The 16,711-nt window shown below is 41.7% G+C and overlaps 2 protein-coding genes across 3 annotated transcripts; both read right to left on the bottom strand.

Annotated features, from left to right (window-relative positions):
* Positions 1-2,105: 2,105 nt before the first annotated feature.
* On the bottom strand, positions 2,106-8,245 carry pabpc1l (poly(A) binding protein, cytoplasmic 1-like). Of its 2 annotated transcripts, XM_035766407.2 has the most exons (17): positions 7,820-8,245; positions 6,517-6,710; positions 6,031-6,224; positions 5,835-5,950; positions 5,500-5,580; positions 5,000-5,139; positions 4,703-4,797; positions 4,414-4,554; positions 4,244-4,339; positions 3,850-4,098; positions 3,684-3,771; positions 3,422-3,541; positions 3,195-3,334; positions 2,954-3,062; positions 2,689-2,819; positions 2,453-2,528; positions 2,106-2,342 (listed from the first exon to the last, which is right to left on the bottom strand). In XM_035766407.2, the coding sequence occupies exons 2-16, from the start codon at positions 6,707-6,709 to the stop codon at positions 2,466-2,468; spliced, it is 1,956 nt and encodes a 651-aa protein (XP_035622300.1). In that variant the 5' UTR covers position 6,710; positions 7,820-8,245; the 3' UTR covers positions 2,106-2,342; positions 2,453-2,465. The 2 variants fall into 2 exon arrangements, with proteins under 2 accessions (XP_035622300.1, XP_035622303.1); XM_035766410.2 differs by lacking the exon at positions 5,500-5,580 and having other exon boundaries at positions 7,820-8,242.
* A 1,716-nt stretch (positions 8,246-9,961) lies between these two features.
* LOC118379379 (14-3-3 protein beta/alpha-2) lies at positions 9,962-14,298 on the bottom strand. Its single transcript, XM_035766412.2, has 6 exons — positions 14,131-14,298; positions 12,261-12,562; positions 12,042-12,165; positions 11,664-11,827; positions 11,237-11,332; positions 9,962-11,006 (listed from the first exon to the last, which is right to left on the bottom strand). Exons 2-6 carry the CDS (start codon positions 12,552-12,554, stop codon positions 10,950-10,952), a joined length of 735 nt encoding a protein of 244 aa, XP_035622305.2. The 5' UTR covers positions 12,555-12,562; positions 14,131-14,298; the 3' UTR covers positions 9,962-10,949.
* Between the last annotated feature and the right edge of the window lie 2,413 nt (positions 14,299-16,711).

Raw genomic sequence — 16,711 nt, 5'->3', positions numbered from 1 at the left:
GTAAAGCTTCAATTCACAAGTGGACATTATATTCCTACCCACAGTTACACCATGGATATGGTACTGACAGAGAACTCAATACATTTAGCAGTAGAGTACTGGCAGAGTTTGAGAAGTTTTGTACTTGGAACTTCAGATAATCTTGACCACTTTTTGCCAACTCACTATTCATTCCCTTTAGACTGCACTAACTCCCATTAATGCCAATTATGAAACTCGCATCAAATAATGCCTGACCTTTGTCAGCAGGCTCTAAAGAGAATTTCTTATGACAGTGATGCATTCTAGTAATAACCTGTTAGTCAGGCCCAAAAGACTTCTAAGAATGTGAAATGTCAGAGTCCCCTAAACCCATAAGATGTTTGTGTAGAACTCCCCAGGTCAGCAGTGATTTGTTGAAACTTCAGACTTCAATAAACATGAACCCATAACCTCACACCCAAACTTTGGTCCCCTTACTGTACTTTGGGTCTTGACATTAGGCTGGGACCCTTGTGAGTACATGGTCTTATGCATTTATCCTATGTGCTATTGCTGTTTTCCACACCATTGACTATAAGAAAGCCTTCTAGCCCCCTTCAGAGGGGTAAGACAAACATCCATTCAATAGGACACATGTTCAGTGCTCTATGTATCCACTTTCAGGGAATAGGAATGATTAACAGTAGGCATGGATTCTTTTTGTTTTTCTTGATTCATTTCAAATCAGAATATTTGATACATTGGCCTTTGTGTTTTGGAAACAAGTACTATTGTGCCTGAGAGATGAGTAGCAGTGACAGGTTCATCATTGCTCGGTGATTCTGCACCAGAGGCCACAGGGATGACAGCAATGACTTAATTGAGGCTTTATTCAAGAACCTAACAGTGGTTCTGTTGGCCCTCATCAATGGCACCCTGTTGTACACCTTCACCAGCGTGACCTTCCACAGCGACTCCAGGTACATCCTGTACATGGAGCTAATCAATGATAGCATCATGTCTTTGACTGTGCTCTTGATTGTCTTGACCTATGTATGCCCTTTCCTAAATTTGTCCGTGTATATATCTCATGAAACACGCCTCTGAACTTGACAGTCATGTCTATTGAATGCTTTGTAGCCATCTGTCAACCTTTACAGCATCCTCTGATCTGAACAGTGAACATGACCTGTGCTTATCACATGTATTTGAGTTGTAGGGGCCATCCCGGTCTTCATGTCATCATTATTGCCTTCATCCTCAAGCCTGTCATTTTTCTCTACCGGTAGGATGTGCTATCATAGGAATGTCTGACTCAGTTCACAACTAGAACACCAAATATGCCACCAATATCCTTTACCTGTGCTTTGTGTGGATCACAATGATCTACACCTACTTCAGAGTGATGTTTTCAGCCAAAGCTGCAATCTCAGATCCCGTTTCAGCCAGAAAGGCCCAGATGACTATACTACTGCATGGGGTGCAGCTGCTAATCTGTATACTGTCATACATCACTCCGGTCATGGACAATGCCTTCATTAGCCTCTTCCAAGTTCCACTTTGTCATACTGTTCTACAATTACATCACAACTGACATGTTACCCCACTTGCCCAGCCCTCTCATCCATGGTCAGAGATCAAAAGTTTAAGAAGCTCATTAAGGAGTCCCTTTGTAGAAAAACAGATCCAGCGGTGAAACCTTTGAGTAGAAGTCAGAGATTAAAAAGTGTACCATAACACCAATTGTTGCTATACTGCACACCAAAAACAATCTGCTCTGCAATGTTGTATTGACCTTTATGAAAACACTTATTAAAATGGTGACTGGCAGGTAATGAATGGACTGTTTACTTTTGAATTCAGCTCAAGATTATTTTGATTGTGTCCATCACTAATAGCATGTGGTTTTTGGGACATCCAGACTAATTCCTTTCTAAATATGATCCCTCTTGCCTCAAGCTTGTTTTCACCTCAGATCCCCTTGGTGTATTAGGCCATTATCCCACTTCGCCACGGAATTACAGTACAATCCTTTCCACTATAGTCTATGGATTAGAACTGATCACTAATCTGTAACAGGAACATTTAAGGAGATTTCAGTCCACAGATCCATGAAGCACAACAAATGAGAAGTGATATACAGGTTCAATGCACAAAACACCAAGACTTTATTTTCTTATTTTACATTTCTTTTTTTTAAACAAAAAGTAGAATAAACATAACCCATTGCAAACAGCTTTCCTTCCCCATAGATATACATTAATTAAATTCTCAGATTTGAATCAAAAGTGCCATTTACAAAACTCCCCCCCTTTACAAAATTTTACTATTTTTTTGTTCGTTTTAACTTTTTCCTCCTTCAGCGATTTCTTCGCAGAGTCCTGGAATACATGTAAAATCCAAATTCAGTAACAACTGCTTTACAGTCACAAATGACATGAGTATGGTCAATTTTGGCAGAGTAACTACTGTTAACTCATTATAACCTAACCTGAAAGGGTTCTCTACTTCTTAGGAGAGTTTTCCTTGGCCTGGTGGGCTTGCAGAACAGCTACCGCCTCATCCACCTGGAGAGAACAGTGAAGAGAGAGAACGCATGGGATTAGCATAACAACAACTATGACCATGATAACACACCACCAAGAAACTCCAAACAATCATAGGTGGCTTCCTTTTTGCATGTAAAAGTTGATCTGAAAGGATAGAGGGAATGGAAGCTTGTCGTACCTTAGAATGCAGGGACTCTGGTGACTCCAGCATGTGCAGCAGCTCAGAATTGTCAATCTCCAGCAGCATCCCAGTGATTTTACCAGCCAGGTTGGAGTGAAAGTCATGGATCAGAGGGTACAATCGCTCACCTGCAAACCAAGGGAAAGAGAACAAATTAGATTGAGGAGAGTGCCAGTGAGGCATCTCAACACCCTCCAATATAGGATTGACTGCAGAACATCACAGATCATGAACACTCCCCAATAACATTCCAGTTACATACCAAGCAGCTGTTTCTGCTCCATGAGAGGGGCTGCAGCCAGCATGGAGGCAGTGAGGGGTTCCTGGCCTCTGACATGCACCGCTGGCTCCATAATCTGCTGGGTAACAACCTTACAACACAGCAGGAAAGATTAAACACAATGCAATACACATTACCACTGGGATGGACCTCTAAAAGAACAGTCGAGTAAAAAAAAAATTACACAGCTATTGCATGGAAAGGATGCAATTTACGAGATTACCTGCTGCACTGCCATTGGTGCGGGCATAGTGATGACCTGCTGTAAGTTCCTCACCCCTGATGAGTATTTATACTGGGTGCCTCGAACCATACCACCAGACATGCCTGCCCGACCTCCTGCTGTCTGTGTGCCAATGTTAGCTGGAGATGGGGGTGTCTGTTAGTTACTGTTCGGTTTTTGCATCACAGCAAGTATATGTTTTGAGTAAGCTTGTGTGTATCCCTTACCCATCCTCTGTGTGTAGTTTATGATGCGTGGAGCCTGGGTGGAGGCCTGTCTGACGGTGCTGATTGGGGTGGAGGCGCGTCGGGGAACAGCAGACCTGACAAACTGGCCCGAGTAGGGTGCTGACAGCAACACAACACATGCCATGTCAATAGGGCATCAAACACATTTGTGTAACAAATATACATTTTAGAGTAGCAGTAATGCTTTAGCCATATACTTATTTTAGCTCCAATATCTCAAAAACATCTGCCTCCGACTCACCCTGTGGTCTGGGTGGCTGTGCAGCCCAGCGAGGAGATGTCCTCATGGTGCTCGCAGGGTTCGGGTTGTAGAAAGTGCGACTTGGGGGCTACAAAAAAAACAATATCTTACAGATAAAAACATCCCCTTCCAGGGCCAGCCCACTCCCTTCAACCGTACTACAGACCTGAGGCACAGCAGACATGTAGTAGCCTGCCTGCTGGTAGGAGTCGATGACTGGGCCAGGCATGGTCCTCTGCATGTATTTGTTGGTGAGGATGGCTTTCCGCTCCTCCTTGCGCTGGGCCAGAGCCACGTACAGCGGCTTTGTGGCCACAATGCGGCCGTTCATCTCAGTTACCGCTTTGGTGGCCTCCTCGGGAGACGAGAAACAGACGAAGCCAAAGCCCTTGCTGTGGCCCCCGTCCGTCATCACCTGAGTGGAGGAAAAGGTTATAGAAAACCATGACGTTAAGAGGTGCAGAGATATTACACGGATCCAGACATGATTCTTTCAGCCTTTGTGATACATCATTGGATAGCAGAAATGACTACTCGTGAAAAAGTATGGGTATTTCTACCTTGGCACTGGTGATGGTGCCATAAGGGGCAAACTCCTTCCTGAGTTTCTCGTCATCCAACCCATCATCCAAGTTCTTGACGTACAAATTGACCCCCTGAATCAACAAGAAAATAAATTATATTAAATATATTTTTCTTAATACCACAGGTGTGCACTTCCTCACAGTACCTGATAGCGGTGGATACGTTCCTGTTTGATCAGCTCAAACTTGCGTTTCAGCTCCCCCTGTCGCTCCATCCTCTTCTGAGCACGGCCCACATACAGAACTCGGCCAGGAACGAGTTCTTTCCCATTCATCTCCTCAACTGCCTAAAAGCAGTCCATCAAAGTCAACTCAAAATGCCACATTTTAGATGTCATGTTCCCCATTTCACACTATGACAGCCTGCTGGTTGACAAGGAGATGGCACATATGGGAGCAACTTTGGGGTTTTATGGTAATACTCTAAATACAGACCCTTTGTGCATCCTCATGGTTTTCATAGTTTACAAAGCCAAATCCACGAGACCGGCCCCTTTCGTCCATCATCACCCGCACACTGAGGGTCCTGCCTAGGAGTCCAAGAACAGAGAAGGAGCCCAGATTTCATAAGCTTTCATGCCAATCCACCCAAAACATCTGATTGCATGGATGTTTCAGAATGTTCATTTAAATCAAATAGCTATAACATCAACCACCACTTTGTACTAGTGCCCAAAGAAAGGAATAGAATGTCAAAGCTTGTCATATGTCCTACTTTCAGGATGTTCTTACCAAATGCTGAGAAGACCTCCTGGAGTTTCTCATCACTATAGTCGTCGCCAAAGTTCTTGATGTACACATTGGTGAACTTCATGGCTTTGGCCCCAAACTCAGCCTGTCGCTCCTTATGGGACTTAAAGTGGCCAACAAAACTGAACACCACACCCGTCACCAGGGACAGTTGAGAGAGAGAAATATAAAACTACAATCAGTCTTGTTACAAAATATCAAACAAACTGCTCCACATCCCAGAATATCAGTGTGGAGACTTAATGATTTTCTCACCTTGATAAACACATCGCAACATATGAGACAAGTGGTTGATATATACCTTTAATTTTACATTAAGCACTACTTGTAATTATTGAAATGCTGAATGATAATCTGCTGCCTAAGCTTTTTCATAGCTTAATTTAGAAAGTCTTGCAAGTCTCAACTTTGTGGTCAACAGACCAAACATAAAAAATAAAATTAAAAAAAGGACAGGAACAAATGTCTACCATTTCCCTCACCTAATCGTGGACAACTGACATTTCCCCCCCAGGAAATGGGCCTTTGGGTCTGCAATGCCAGAGTCACTACCTGTCTCTAGCCTGAGCAAAGAACATGAAAATGTTATCTGCAAAAATGTGCATCACTGTCTGAGAATGATACAGCGTTGACCAAATCAATAGTCCCTCCTCCTCCCTAACCATTACAGATTTCCTTTGCACTTCCCCTACTTACATCTCACTAAATTCAAGGTGGTTTATATATTGTTTGAAAGAAATGTAAATAAAATAGGGAAGAAAAAAAAGGTACCTTACAGATAGAATAAACAGCTCTTGGTAGGAATTTGTTCACTCACACTTTCCGGTCATTCAATAGCATTCCATTCATGGTATCAATGGCACGATTGGCTGCCTCTTGGGTTTCAAAGTGAACAAAGCCGTAGCCTTTGGAGCCATTCTCATCACACACTACCTGAAATGAAAAGTGCATGTTAGAAATGATGTACAGATCAATTATGCCCTGACACTCAAAGACAAGAATGCAATGTCTACCTTGCAAGACAGAATATTCCCAAAGGCTGAGAATGTGTCATACAGGGCCTTGTTGTCAATGGACTCGTCCATGTTCTTGATAAAAATGTTTCCAACTCCTGACTTCCGTAGCCCTGGGTCACGCTGAGACCACATTATTCTGATAGGCCTACCCTTGAGGACCTCATAGTTCATTGTATCCAGAGCACATTCCGCTGGGGAAAAAATGACACGTATAAAGAGAAATACAGCATCAGACATCTGCTAATCACACACATCCATGAATAACCTAATATAGGATTTAAGTTGTGTATTCATTGGAATATTAATCCATTAGCAGGATTATTCTTGAAATCCCCTTGATCAAAGCAAATAGCTACTTTAATGTAGTTGACCTTTGGAGTGGCTCTAATTAAGAGAACTCTCATATGGTGCGAGTTGCCATCAGCTTATCAATTTATCCATGATTGATACAGAGTACAAATCTGATCACAAAAATAATATTACCATCAGCGGGTTGCTGGAAGTTGATGTATGCGTATCCTAGGGACCTGCGAGTGATGACATCACGGCAGACACGGATGGATGTGATGGGCCCAGCAGGAGAGAACTTCTGGTAGAGCATGGCCTCTGTGACGTCAGGATGCAGATCCCCTACGTAGAGGGAGGCCAATGGGTATGACTGACCACTGCTGTTCATCCTGCAGACAGAGATAGTGAAGATCATAGAGGGAGGGGGTGAAACTGGCAGACAACAAAATCTAACAGCCAGTACGTTTACATGTGCAGTGATAATTCGATATTAAACTGATTACGGCAGTAGGCAGAGTATGAAATAGTCATGTAAACATCTCATCTTAATCAGCGTAAGGTAAAAATCAAAGTAAGCATATGCCTATTAAAACACCTGGTTTTCATTGACTTTGTATTATATGAAGTTGCCTACAAAGTTTGTAGGCTAGTTAGGTTCTGACCTTTGGCACTTGAGACACACGGTCTGTTTGTAGTGTGGTTTTCATATAAGCACTTGGGTTTCCAACTCCACCCATTATTTATTTAGTATCTGTATTGTTGTCCATCGCTTGTTTTTTTTGGTGCAAATAAATAAAACAAACTTGGGGTGGCTGTGAGGGGAGGGGTCACATAATTGAGTTCACCAGTTGAGGATCAGGATGGCCAATCAAGGCGTTTAGGGCAACTCAGTTCTGTCTGAACTGGTTGTGGGGTCTATACTAACACTTGACCTTCCATAAAAACTTCACTATTGTTACACAACAATGACAACCTCACGATGACGATCACCAAAGTTTACTTTAGCTATTTAACATGATAGTATGAGTATTTCTGCTCTCACATGGCCACCACTGGGAGTGTAAAGGTTTGACATGGATTCTCCAGTTACTTAAAGTAGCGACCTATTAACTTAGCTAGTTAGTTAGATGCCAGTACATTTGTATTCTCTTATTAAAACAAGTAAACCTAAAAGATTGGATCATTACAACAGGTGTACTGCCTATCCTTGACACATCACAGCCTTGCTAACTAACATTAAATGTTAGCTAGCTATTTTAGCCGCTTAGTAGTTGAAACAGACTACTGAGTTGTAGAAGGCAGTAAGTTAACGTTAGTGTAAACCATCAAAAAGTTCGGCATTTGTTTGAAACCCAATGTGTTTGCTAACATACAATTTTAGCTACTAGCCAAGAAGTTAGTAATTGCCAAGCAAACCCAGCATCACTAACGTTAATGGAAATCGAAATAAATTGCAGTAAAAATGCATTTATACAGATATTATTGTAGAATGTCTTACCTTATTGAATTGGCCAAGGTGGAAACTCAAATTCTTTAATTTAAAAAGTTCTGGCCTAAAACTTAGTAAAATGTTTGTTTTAATTTGATAATTGCCGTGAAACACCTGCCTTTTCACTCCGCGACCATGAATATTCTTCAATGACCTATTTATAAACTATGATAATGACACGGCCCGACTAATCCTCCGCGTGAAAAAGTAGTCCATGTTATTGAAAAGCTACATTCTGGGATTCAAAAAACAACAAAACTCGTCCCGCCACTCAATTTTGCATACTTTTGAAGTATATGTCTAGGCTAGCGAAGTGTGAAATTGACCACTGTTAATTTGCACTTTGCAAAGACCAAACATTTGTTTCAACAATTAAATGAAGAGCTAAAACCAATGATGTAAACAGTTTATATTCAGGTAAATGCCAAAATAAAAAACACGTAAGAAAATGAGGGATACGAAGCAGACGCTTCCACACAGGTGTGGTTCCTGAGTTAATTAAGCAATTTAACATCCCATCATGCTTAGGGTCATACATAAAAATGCCCAGTGGCCCATTATTTTGGCAAATATAAAGAAGAGAAGAGATCTCAGTGACTCTGAAAGGAGGGGTCTCTGGAGGGGCTCCTGAAACAGCCTTTTCCATCAACAATACTCCAAATGATGGAATTCCGAATGGTGTCACTATACAGATTTGATTAAATTACTAATTTTATGGGTGTGTATGAATGTATTCCAAGGCGCATTGAAGTTCTGGCGGCTCATGGTGGCACAACGCCCTATTAAGATACTATGTTGGTGTTTCCTTTATTTTGGCAGTTACCTGTACTTCATTGGCAAAACACACTTTGCTGGAGTGTGGGGTTGCCCTGACTTGACTACACACATTTTGATTTACATCTACATTCAATAATTTGGGAATTGTACAACAATGTACTTTGTAAATATTGTTAAAATAAAGATGACCTTTACCTTAAACAACTTTTCAGTTTCCTAAACATGTACAGTAAGTGAAACTAGGATGGTTTAAAAGACACATATCTAGAAGAATACTGCTCAGTAAAAACAAAGCAAGAAAGGCTGTTCCACATTCACCAATTGTCTTTTTATATATTCAGAGGATTCTAACTCCCGAGTGGTCTATGGCACTGCATCTCAGTGCAAGAGGCGTCACTTATAGTACCTGGTTCAAATCCAGGCTGTATCACATCTGGCTGTGATTGGGAGTCCCATAGGGCGGCGCACAATTGGCCCAGCGTCGTCCGGGTTTGGATGAAGTAGGCTGTCATTGTAAATAATAATTTATTCTTAACTGACTTGCCTAGTTAAATATGTTATACTCAGTATGTGGTGCATCTTTAAGAAAACAGACTGACATATGTAGTCGTGTCTTACTCTATGTGGAATGCATGGTATTGTGACACTGCTTCTTACTTGGGTTGTGGTATGGGTTGGGCCTCCAATCTGATGCTTCACAATGGCTGTGTTCAAGAGGATCAAAACCATAATGAATGCGTAAACTGATCTATAAATAAGTAACTTATTGATGATGCAAGTTTCTTCATAGATCAGTCTGTCAGCAATCACCTGCACTGTCAAACAAGTCTGATAAATTGGACAGCAATTCCTTCTGAGGGTCATTTTCAAAGCAGTAATGTTCAGGGGCAAGTAAGCAGAAGTATGACATTATACCGTTCGTTACCTTTACAAACCTTGATTCATCATTTACTTTTCTGCACACCAATATCTCTTACCTGTACATGACCATCTGATCATTTATCACTCCAGTGCTAATCTGCAAAATTGTAATTATTCGCCTACCTCATGCCTTTTGCACACATTGTATATAGACTCCCCTTTTTTTCTACTGTGTTATTGACTTGTTAATTGTTTACTCCATGTGTAACTCTGTGTTGTCTGTTCACACTGCTATGCTTTATCTTGGCCAGGTCGCAGTTGCAAATGAGAACTTGTTCTCAACTAGCCTACCTGGTTAAATAAAGGTGAAAAAAAAAAATAAAATACATTTTAGATTCTAAAACATGAGAATTGAATAAAGACTCTTGATTGGTCTAAGATTAATTTGAACTTTTTGGCAGTCTGAAACAAAGTATCCATAAGAGACAAGAGAGAAACCCAGGCACAGAAACATTGGAGAAAACAACCGCTTTAAGAGGAATATTTTGCAAGCAGGGTTGATACAGTGTGATAAGACATTTTCAATTCACGTTGAAAAAAGGTTACTGTAGGTTTTACAGAAAGATGATAGTCAATCTTGCAAAATACAAGGTACATTTAAGCACATAAAATTTTCATTGTACCGAGTTCAAGCAGCGCTTGATCTTGAACCGTGAGTTACACCACTAGGACAATAATCCACAATTTGTTCAAAAAGAGTTCTGCCTTTCAGAATGCCTAATATAATTCTGGTGGAATGTCTTATGGAGGAAATATAACATGGCGAACGAAGGGGCCCCTTAATCAAACCGTTAAAATTGTGATCATGATTAGAGCAAAACACCCAGATGCCAGTGTCACAATACAGCCTGCCTCCTTTCTGTATGAGCAGACAGCAGAATTGCACTGTTAGTTAAATACAGGATTGTACTGCGTGTCAGAACTTCAAAAGCAAGCAATAGTGGAGTGGGGAAGAAAATGCAACACTTAGCATCACAGTGTTAGGTGAAAATTAACTGCCAGTTTAATAACCATAAGATAAAACCTTCAAATACCATGACGAATCACACTAAAAAAAATGACCATAAAAAAAAAAAAGAATGAAAAATGTTTAACCAGCTAGGTAGGACAAAGAAATGAAGGATGATTAGAATTCACAACCCCCCGGCCCCCAACACAAACAGTCATACACACAGGCGCACAGACATATGATCTAGCACGCGCGCACACAAACATGGATTCGCTACTCAATACAACCACATTATTTTCACAAACAAAATGACAACCTGCTAACAACTGAACATTACCCTGTCGCCTCAGTGACCTGAGAGGGGTAAACTAGTTGGTCAGGAACAATTCAGGCTGCTTGTCATACAGAAGGGGGAGGGGCTGATGGAGTGGAGGGGGATGTTTATAAGCTGTTTGTGTTTAAGAGTGTAGGTGGATTAACAGTGCAATTCCATTAGTTTTCTCCTTCTCCGGTCTCTCCCTCGTCTCCCTGGTTTTCCGATGTCCACAGCTGCAAAGAGGTAAAGATTTGTTACATTATATTCCCCAAATTGCATTTGGAACTTTCCACGTTAGAATTAATGAAAGAAAAAAACACATTTCCATAGCAATTTACAAACAGACGCATATAACCGGAACCATCAATTAAATTACTATAGAATAAATGACAATACAAGAGGAAGATGTATCAAACCATTTACTATTTATACAAAAAAATGTGATTACATAAACAGAACTTACAGTCAGGTTGTCCCTTAGTAGTTGCATGATCAAGGTGCTGTCTTTGTAGGAATCCTCGTTTAAGGTGTCAAGTTCAGCGATGGCTTCATCAAATGCCTGTAAAGAGTAAATTACACTAAGGATAGAATGCAAAACTGCCACCTGCTATTCCAGTACACAACTATTCCTCGACTATACACATGTACACTGCCACTAATCATTGTGGGTAAATAGTGGCATGCAGAAATAACTGTAGCACAGGTGCCATTTTAAATCCAATAAAAAATTTTGCAAATAGAGCCAAGGTCCCTTCATACAAATGCAGAAACTGTCAAGACAAGACATGCTACAATGGCTCTGCATGTTTTGAGTGAAGCTCTGTCCTATTGATTGTCTTGGGGGTAAAAGATGAGGCTGCATGACTTGGCACTTGAAGTCACTCTCTCACCGTTTTGGCCAGGGTGCAGGCCTTCTCTGGGTTGTTGAGGATTTCATAGAAGAACACAGAGAAGTTGAGGGCCAGGCCGAGCCTGATGGGGTGTGTGGGCTGCATCTCCTTCTTGCTTATGTCGAAAGCATCCTGGTATGCCTGCTGGGAGTTATCCACTGTAGCTTTAAAAAGGAACAAGGAAGAAGATGAGTTTGAGCAATGCCATGATTCCAACATGCACTTAGTGTGCGGCAGCGCATTTCATCACATAGAGAATATTTTAACATATTCCTCTATGCACACATCTGATCCATTAGGAGTTTCACGTGTCATGACGATGTGATTTGGTGCATTGTCCCATTTTATGTAACTCTAAATGAACTCTTGCTTACTTACTCTTCTTTGCGTCTCCAGCTGCTACCTCAGACAGGTATCTATAATAGTCGCCTTTCATTTTCAGGTAGAAAACCTTGCTCTCAGCTGCAGTCGCATTGGCAATTAGGTACTTGTCAAGAAGTCCCTGAAAGAAATGTGTTGTTGTTGAACTCAGCATATCTGCCTAGCGAGAAATGTAAAAAGTCCCCTTTCACACGGTAGACCACAAGTTATTCTTACCAGCACGTCATTGCAGATGTCCTGCAGCTCGGTCTCAATCTTCTCCCGGTACTCCTTGGCCATGGCCTGCTTCTTCTCGTTGCCCTCTGTCTTCTGCTCGATGCTGGAGATGACGCGCCAGGATGAGCGGCGTGCCCCCACCACGTTCTTGTAGGCCACTGACAGCAGGTTGCGCTCCTCGTTGGAGAGTTCCCCGCCCTGCTCCGTCACAGACTTCATGGCCCCGGCCATGTCGTCATAGCGCTCTGCCTGCTCAGCGAGCTTAGCCTTTTGTACTAGGTCGTTCTTGTCCATTTTTCAGTCTGTGTGAAAGAGAAACATAGTAAGGTGGGACTTTTTCTTTTTGTCTTATGTCTGTGCAGATGAGGGAAAGGACTATTGAGATTAAATATACCTATGTCATTAAATATACCTACGTCATATAACTGGTAAATTACAGCATTTATTCAAACTGCTGAGAGGAGACACCTGCAAGAGGGGCAGTAGGTTCCTTCTTGGTTAGTTTCGGAAAGTCTTGTAAATTCATGGCTAGGGGAGAATTATATAGCCTACTTTCATACTACCTTTTGGGCCATGATTATGCAATTTACTATGAATTCAAATACGAATGCAATTGAATGTAGCTCGTACTACTAGTTAAAACAGGAAGCTAGCCTAACGGTTAGAAGAGTTTTGCCAGTAACCGAAAGGTCTACTATGACTGCACCTATCCGGTGTGTGATTTTTTAAATATATATATATATATATAGATAAGTATATTTTTTTACACTCTGCCTTTATTTTTTTACTGGTGCATGGCCGCTGTTTTACGAGTCCGGATACCACACAACTTCGTCATGTTGGTGTGTTCCTGAAAATGGTCTCGCAAGTAACTTGTCTAGTACTGTGGCAGCAATGCGTGGGGCCGTTGGGCTACCTAGTTACATGTCGTCGAGTTATATAGCTAGCTAGTTACTCCAGCTAGCCAATTCTGACAGAACAACCAATCGACCCTAAGATATCTCTTCACCCGCTCCAAATCACAAAATATGATTTAGTCTCAATAGTTAGATATTGGTTTGCTATCTGACGTTCTAGTTATTACATTAATAAAACGGTGTCTGGATGGCGGAGATTTGCCTAGCTAGCTTTAGCTAACTAACGACGTTGCAGTAAAACGCTTGATGTAGCCAACTAGCTGGCTAACAAACGCTACGGCATTTTTCAAACGGCCTAACTTTGGTTACCATTATTGTTAAACAAAACTTAAATTTAACTTATCAGGCTAACAAATAATTGTTAGATGTAGCGTTGCCAACAATCTACACAATTATCTCGCTAACGTTGCAGGTCAGATTGTGACATTATTACCTAGCCGCAAAGGCCTGTGCTCAGCCTGCTAGCGGATAGCTAGTAGGGATGTTAGTCGAGAGATCAGCTAGTAGCAGCTAAGCACGTCAGAAGAGTGGAGGATATGTCAAATAATGGCTAGCGGGAAAGTAGCAAGCTAACTTTCGCTAGCTGAAAAATACGATGTTTGAGGGTTATCGACTTCTCATATGACCATTTAAATAGGTACAAGTCAATTGTTATTTTGTACTACGATGTAACGTTATCCAGCTTCTAACGAGTATCTTACAGTTAGCTAACGATTTCCAGTTGCGTACATGGCCTAGGTCAGCAAGCTTGCAAGAACAAAGTGTCATGATTGCCAGTTAGCAAGTCCTTGTTCGGCCCACTTCAGAGGAGCGCTGTCTGATTTAGCGAGCTAGCATGATGGCTAACGAATATAATTACACCGAAACGAATATACTGTGTAATATTGAACACAATAAATAAAGACCTATCACATAAATGCACTTTCATCGGGTCCCCGTTTATACAAACTCACAATATTTACGGCTCTAATTCCTGTTTTTTTTCTCTGAGAGATGCAACCTCCGTCCTCCGTCTCGCTCCTAGAATCGTTCAGGGCAGTACCACTTCCGCTATATTGACGCTTCTGTTTCCTCTAGCTAGCTAACGACATATCAAACCGAGACTTCAACCTTTGACAGACATTACATTTATTGGTTTTAATCATGTTTATAAAGCTACCTACGATGTTTTATTATCAAAGCACTCAATGGGAAAGACTCAACCTCTTATTTAAACCAGGACAGTGCAATGTGTAGCAAGAGGAACAGCTGTACACATCTCTTCAATGTTGCACTGAATTCAATGCACGTTGGACCCATTCTATGGATGCACCTGCCACTGGACATTGGAAGCAGTTATACTTCCCTATGACTAATAGTCGAAGGACAAATCTCATCACAGCTTTGAAAAATGGTTGAAAAATAAATTAGATTTGAAAAATTGTAGAAAAATAAATGCACTAGCAATTGGCCAGTGTTTTAAGATATACCACGACCAGGTGTGTTTTTGCACTATAGATGGGCTTGCACACTCCTACATACTGTACTCTACTCATTGTAGTGTTTGTGCAATTGACATTCAGAGCATTTTACAGTGGAGCATGTTGAGCCTGTATGAGTCAATATAACTCAAAGCTAAATAGACATGCTTTGGAATGTGGATGAGCAAAGTGGCAAACAGTGTTCAGTATCTTACAATGACTTAATTTCAAATAATAAAGTTGACTCATACACGTACATTGCATAAGTGCAGTGCTGTTCATCAGTCATTTTGCTTGCTTTGGTTTTGTGCATGCCCCAAGTTATTGCATGGTCAGGGGTCCAATGTAGAACAGTTTAGCACTTGGTGAAGAATGCATGACAGCCTGAAGAAATTCATCCTGTCCCCAAGGGCCCTCACAGTGTCATACAGGAGAACCATTGAGAGCATACTGTTGAGCTGCATCACAGCCTGGTACGGCAACTCCACCACCCACCACTGACCACAAGGAACTACTGAGGGTGGTACACTCAGCCAATCACACCATTGGGTGCATACTGACTGCCCTCTAGGACACCAACAACACCACGTGTCGCAGGAAGGCAAAGAAGATCATCAGAGACCCCGCAGACTGTTCTCCCCGCTTCCATCACTCAGGCGCAGGCAGTATAGGAGCATCATGGTAAAAACTGAAAGACGATCCAATATCTTATACCCCGAGACCGTGAGGCTGCTGAATAGCCCCCACCGGCTCCCCCTGTCACCATTCCCACCCCTTGCTGCTCCCCCTATGAACATCCCCCACCTCAACAGGCCCTGCCCCCACCTAATGGACATTTATTGTGCTGAATAGCCACCACTAGTCAGCTACTTGCTCCTCCTCCCCCCAGACCTGACCTGCACTGTTGGAGCTCAAAACTTTATAGTTTGACTGTACCCTGCAACCCTGTGCATGTGACTAAAACTCTCTAGTGTCCAAATTCCATTCATATACACAACCTATTCGTATTCACCCCCCCTTGTTTTTTTCTTCACATTTTGTGTCAAAGTGTGATTAAAATATATTTACTTGTAATGTTTCTTTAAAAAATTATTCAAGCTGTCAAGGTGTTGGGGATCATGACTAGACAGAAATGTTCAAGTCTTGCCATATATTTTCAAACAGATTTAATACAAAACTGTAACTTGGCCACTTTTTAAAATATTTTTTTTATTTCACCTTTATTTAACCAGGTAGGCTAGTTGAGAACAAGTTCTCATTTGCAACTGCGACCTGGCCAAGATAAAGCACAGCAGTGTGAACAGACAACACAGAGTTACACATGGAGTAAACAATTAACAAGTCAATAACACAGTAGAAAAAAAAGGGGAGTCTATATACATTGTGTGCAAAAGGCATGAGAAGGTAGGCGAATAATTACAATTTTGCTGATTAACACTGGAGTGATAAATGATCAGATGGTCATGTACAGGTAGAGATATTGGTGTGCAAAAGAGCAGAGAAGTAAATAAATAAAAACAGTATGGGGATGAGGTAGGTAAAAATGGGTGGGCTATTTACCGATAGACTATGTACAGCTGCATCGATCGGTTAGCTGCTCAGATAGCAGATGTTTGAAGTTGGTGAGGGAGATAAAAGTCTCCAACTTCAGCGATTTTTGCAATTCGTTCCAGTCACAGGCAGCAGAGCACTGGAACGAAAGGTGGCCAAATGAGGTGTTGGCTTTAGGGATGATCAGTGAGATACACCTGCTGGAGCGCGTGCTATGGATGGGTGTTGCCATCGTGACCAGTGTACTGAGATAAGGCGGAGCTTTACCTAGCATGGACTTGTAGATGACCTGGAGTCAGTGGGTCTGGCGACGAATATGTAGCGAGGGCCAGCCGACTAGAGCATACAAGTCGCAGTGGTGGGTGGTATAAGGTGCTTTAGTGACAAAACGGATGGCACTGTGATAAACTGCATCCAGTTTGCCTAGTAGAGTGTTGGAAGCAATTTTGTAGATGACATCGCCGAAGTCGAGGATCGGTAGGATAGTCAGTTTTACTAGGGTAAGTTTGGCGGCGTGAGTGAA

This window comes from Oncorhynchus keta, chromosome 27 (genome assembly GCF_023373465.1).
Source record: "Oncorhynchus keta strain PuntledgeMale-10-30-2019 chromosome 27, Oket_V2, whole genome shotgun sequence".
Classification (NCBI taxonomy): Eukaryota; Metazoa; Chordata; class Actinopteri; order Salmoniformes; family Salmonidae; genus Oncorhynchus; species Oncorhynchus keta.
Note: the sequence above shows the minus strand (reverse complement) of the source record. Positions and strands in the feature narration are given on the sequence as shown.

Excerpts from the sequence above, each read along its gene's own strand:
- pabpc1l (XM_035766407.2), bottom strand. The coding sequence starts at position 6,709 with ATGAACAGCAGTGGTCAGTCATACCCATTGGCCTCCCTCTACGTAGGG. Across the intron at positions 5,140-5,499 it reads TGTCAGTTGTCCACGATTAG|TTTTGTTGGCCACTTTAAGT; the intron begins GTGAGGGAAATG and ends TGTGGTGTTCAG. Across the intron at positions 3,772-3,849 it reads ACATGTCTGCTGTGCCTCAG|CCCCCAAGTCGCACTTTCTA; the intron begins GTCTGTAGTACG and ends TTTTTTTTGTAG.
- LOC118379379 (XM_035766412.2), bottom strand. The coding sequence starts at position 12,554 with ATGGACAAGAACGACCTAGTACAAAAGGCTAAGCTCGCTGAGCAGGCA. Across the intron at positions 12,166-12,260 it reads ACATCTGCAATGACGTGCTG|GGACTTCTTGACAAGTACCT; the intron begins GTAAGAATAACT and ends CATTTCTTTCAG. Across the intron at positions 11,828-12,041 it reads AGCTGGAGACGCAAAGAAGA|CTACAGTGGATAACTCCCAG; the intron begins GTAAGTAAGCAA and ends TCCTTTTTAAAG.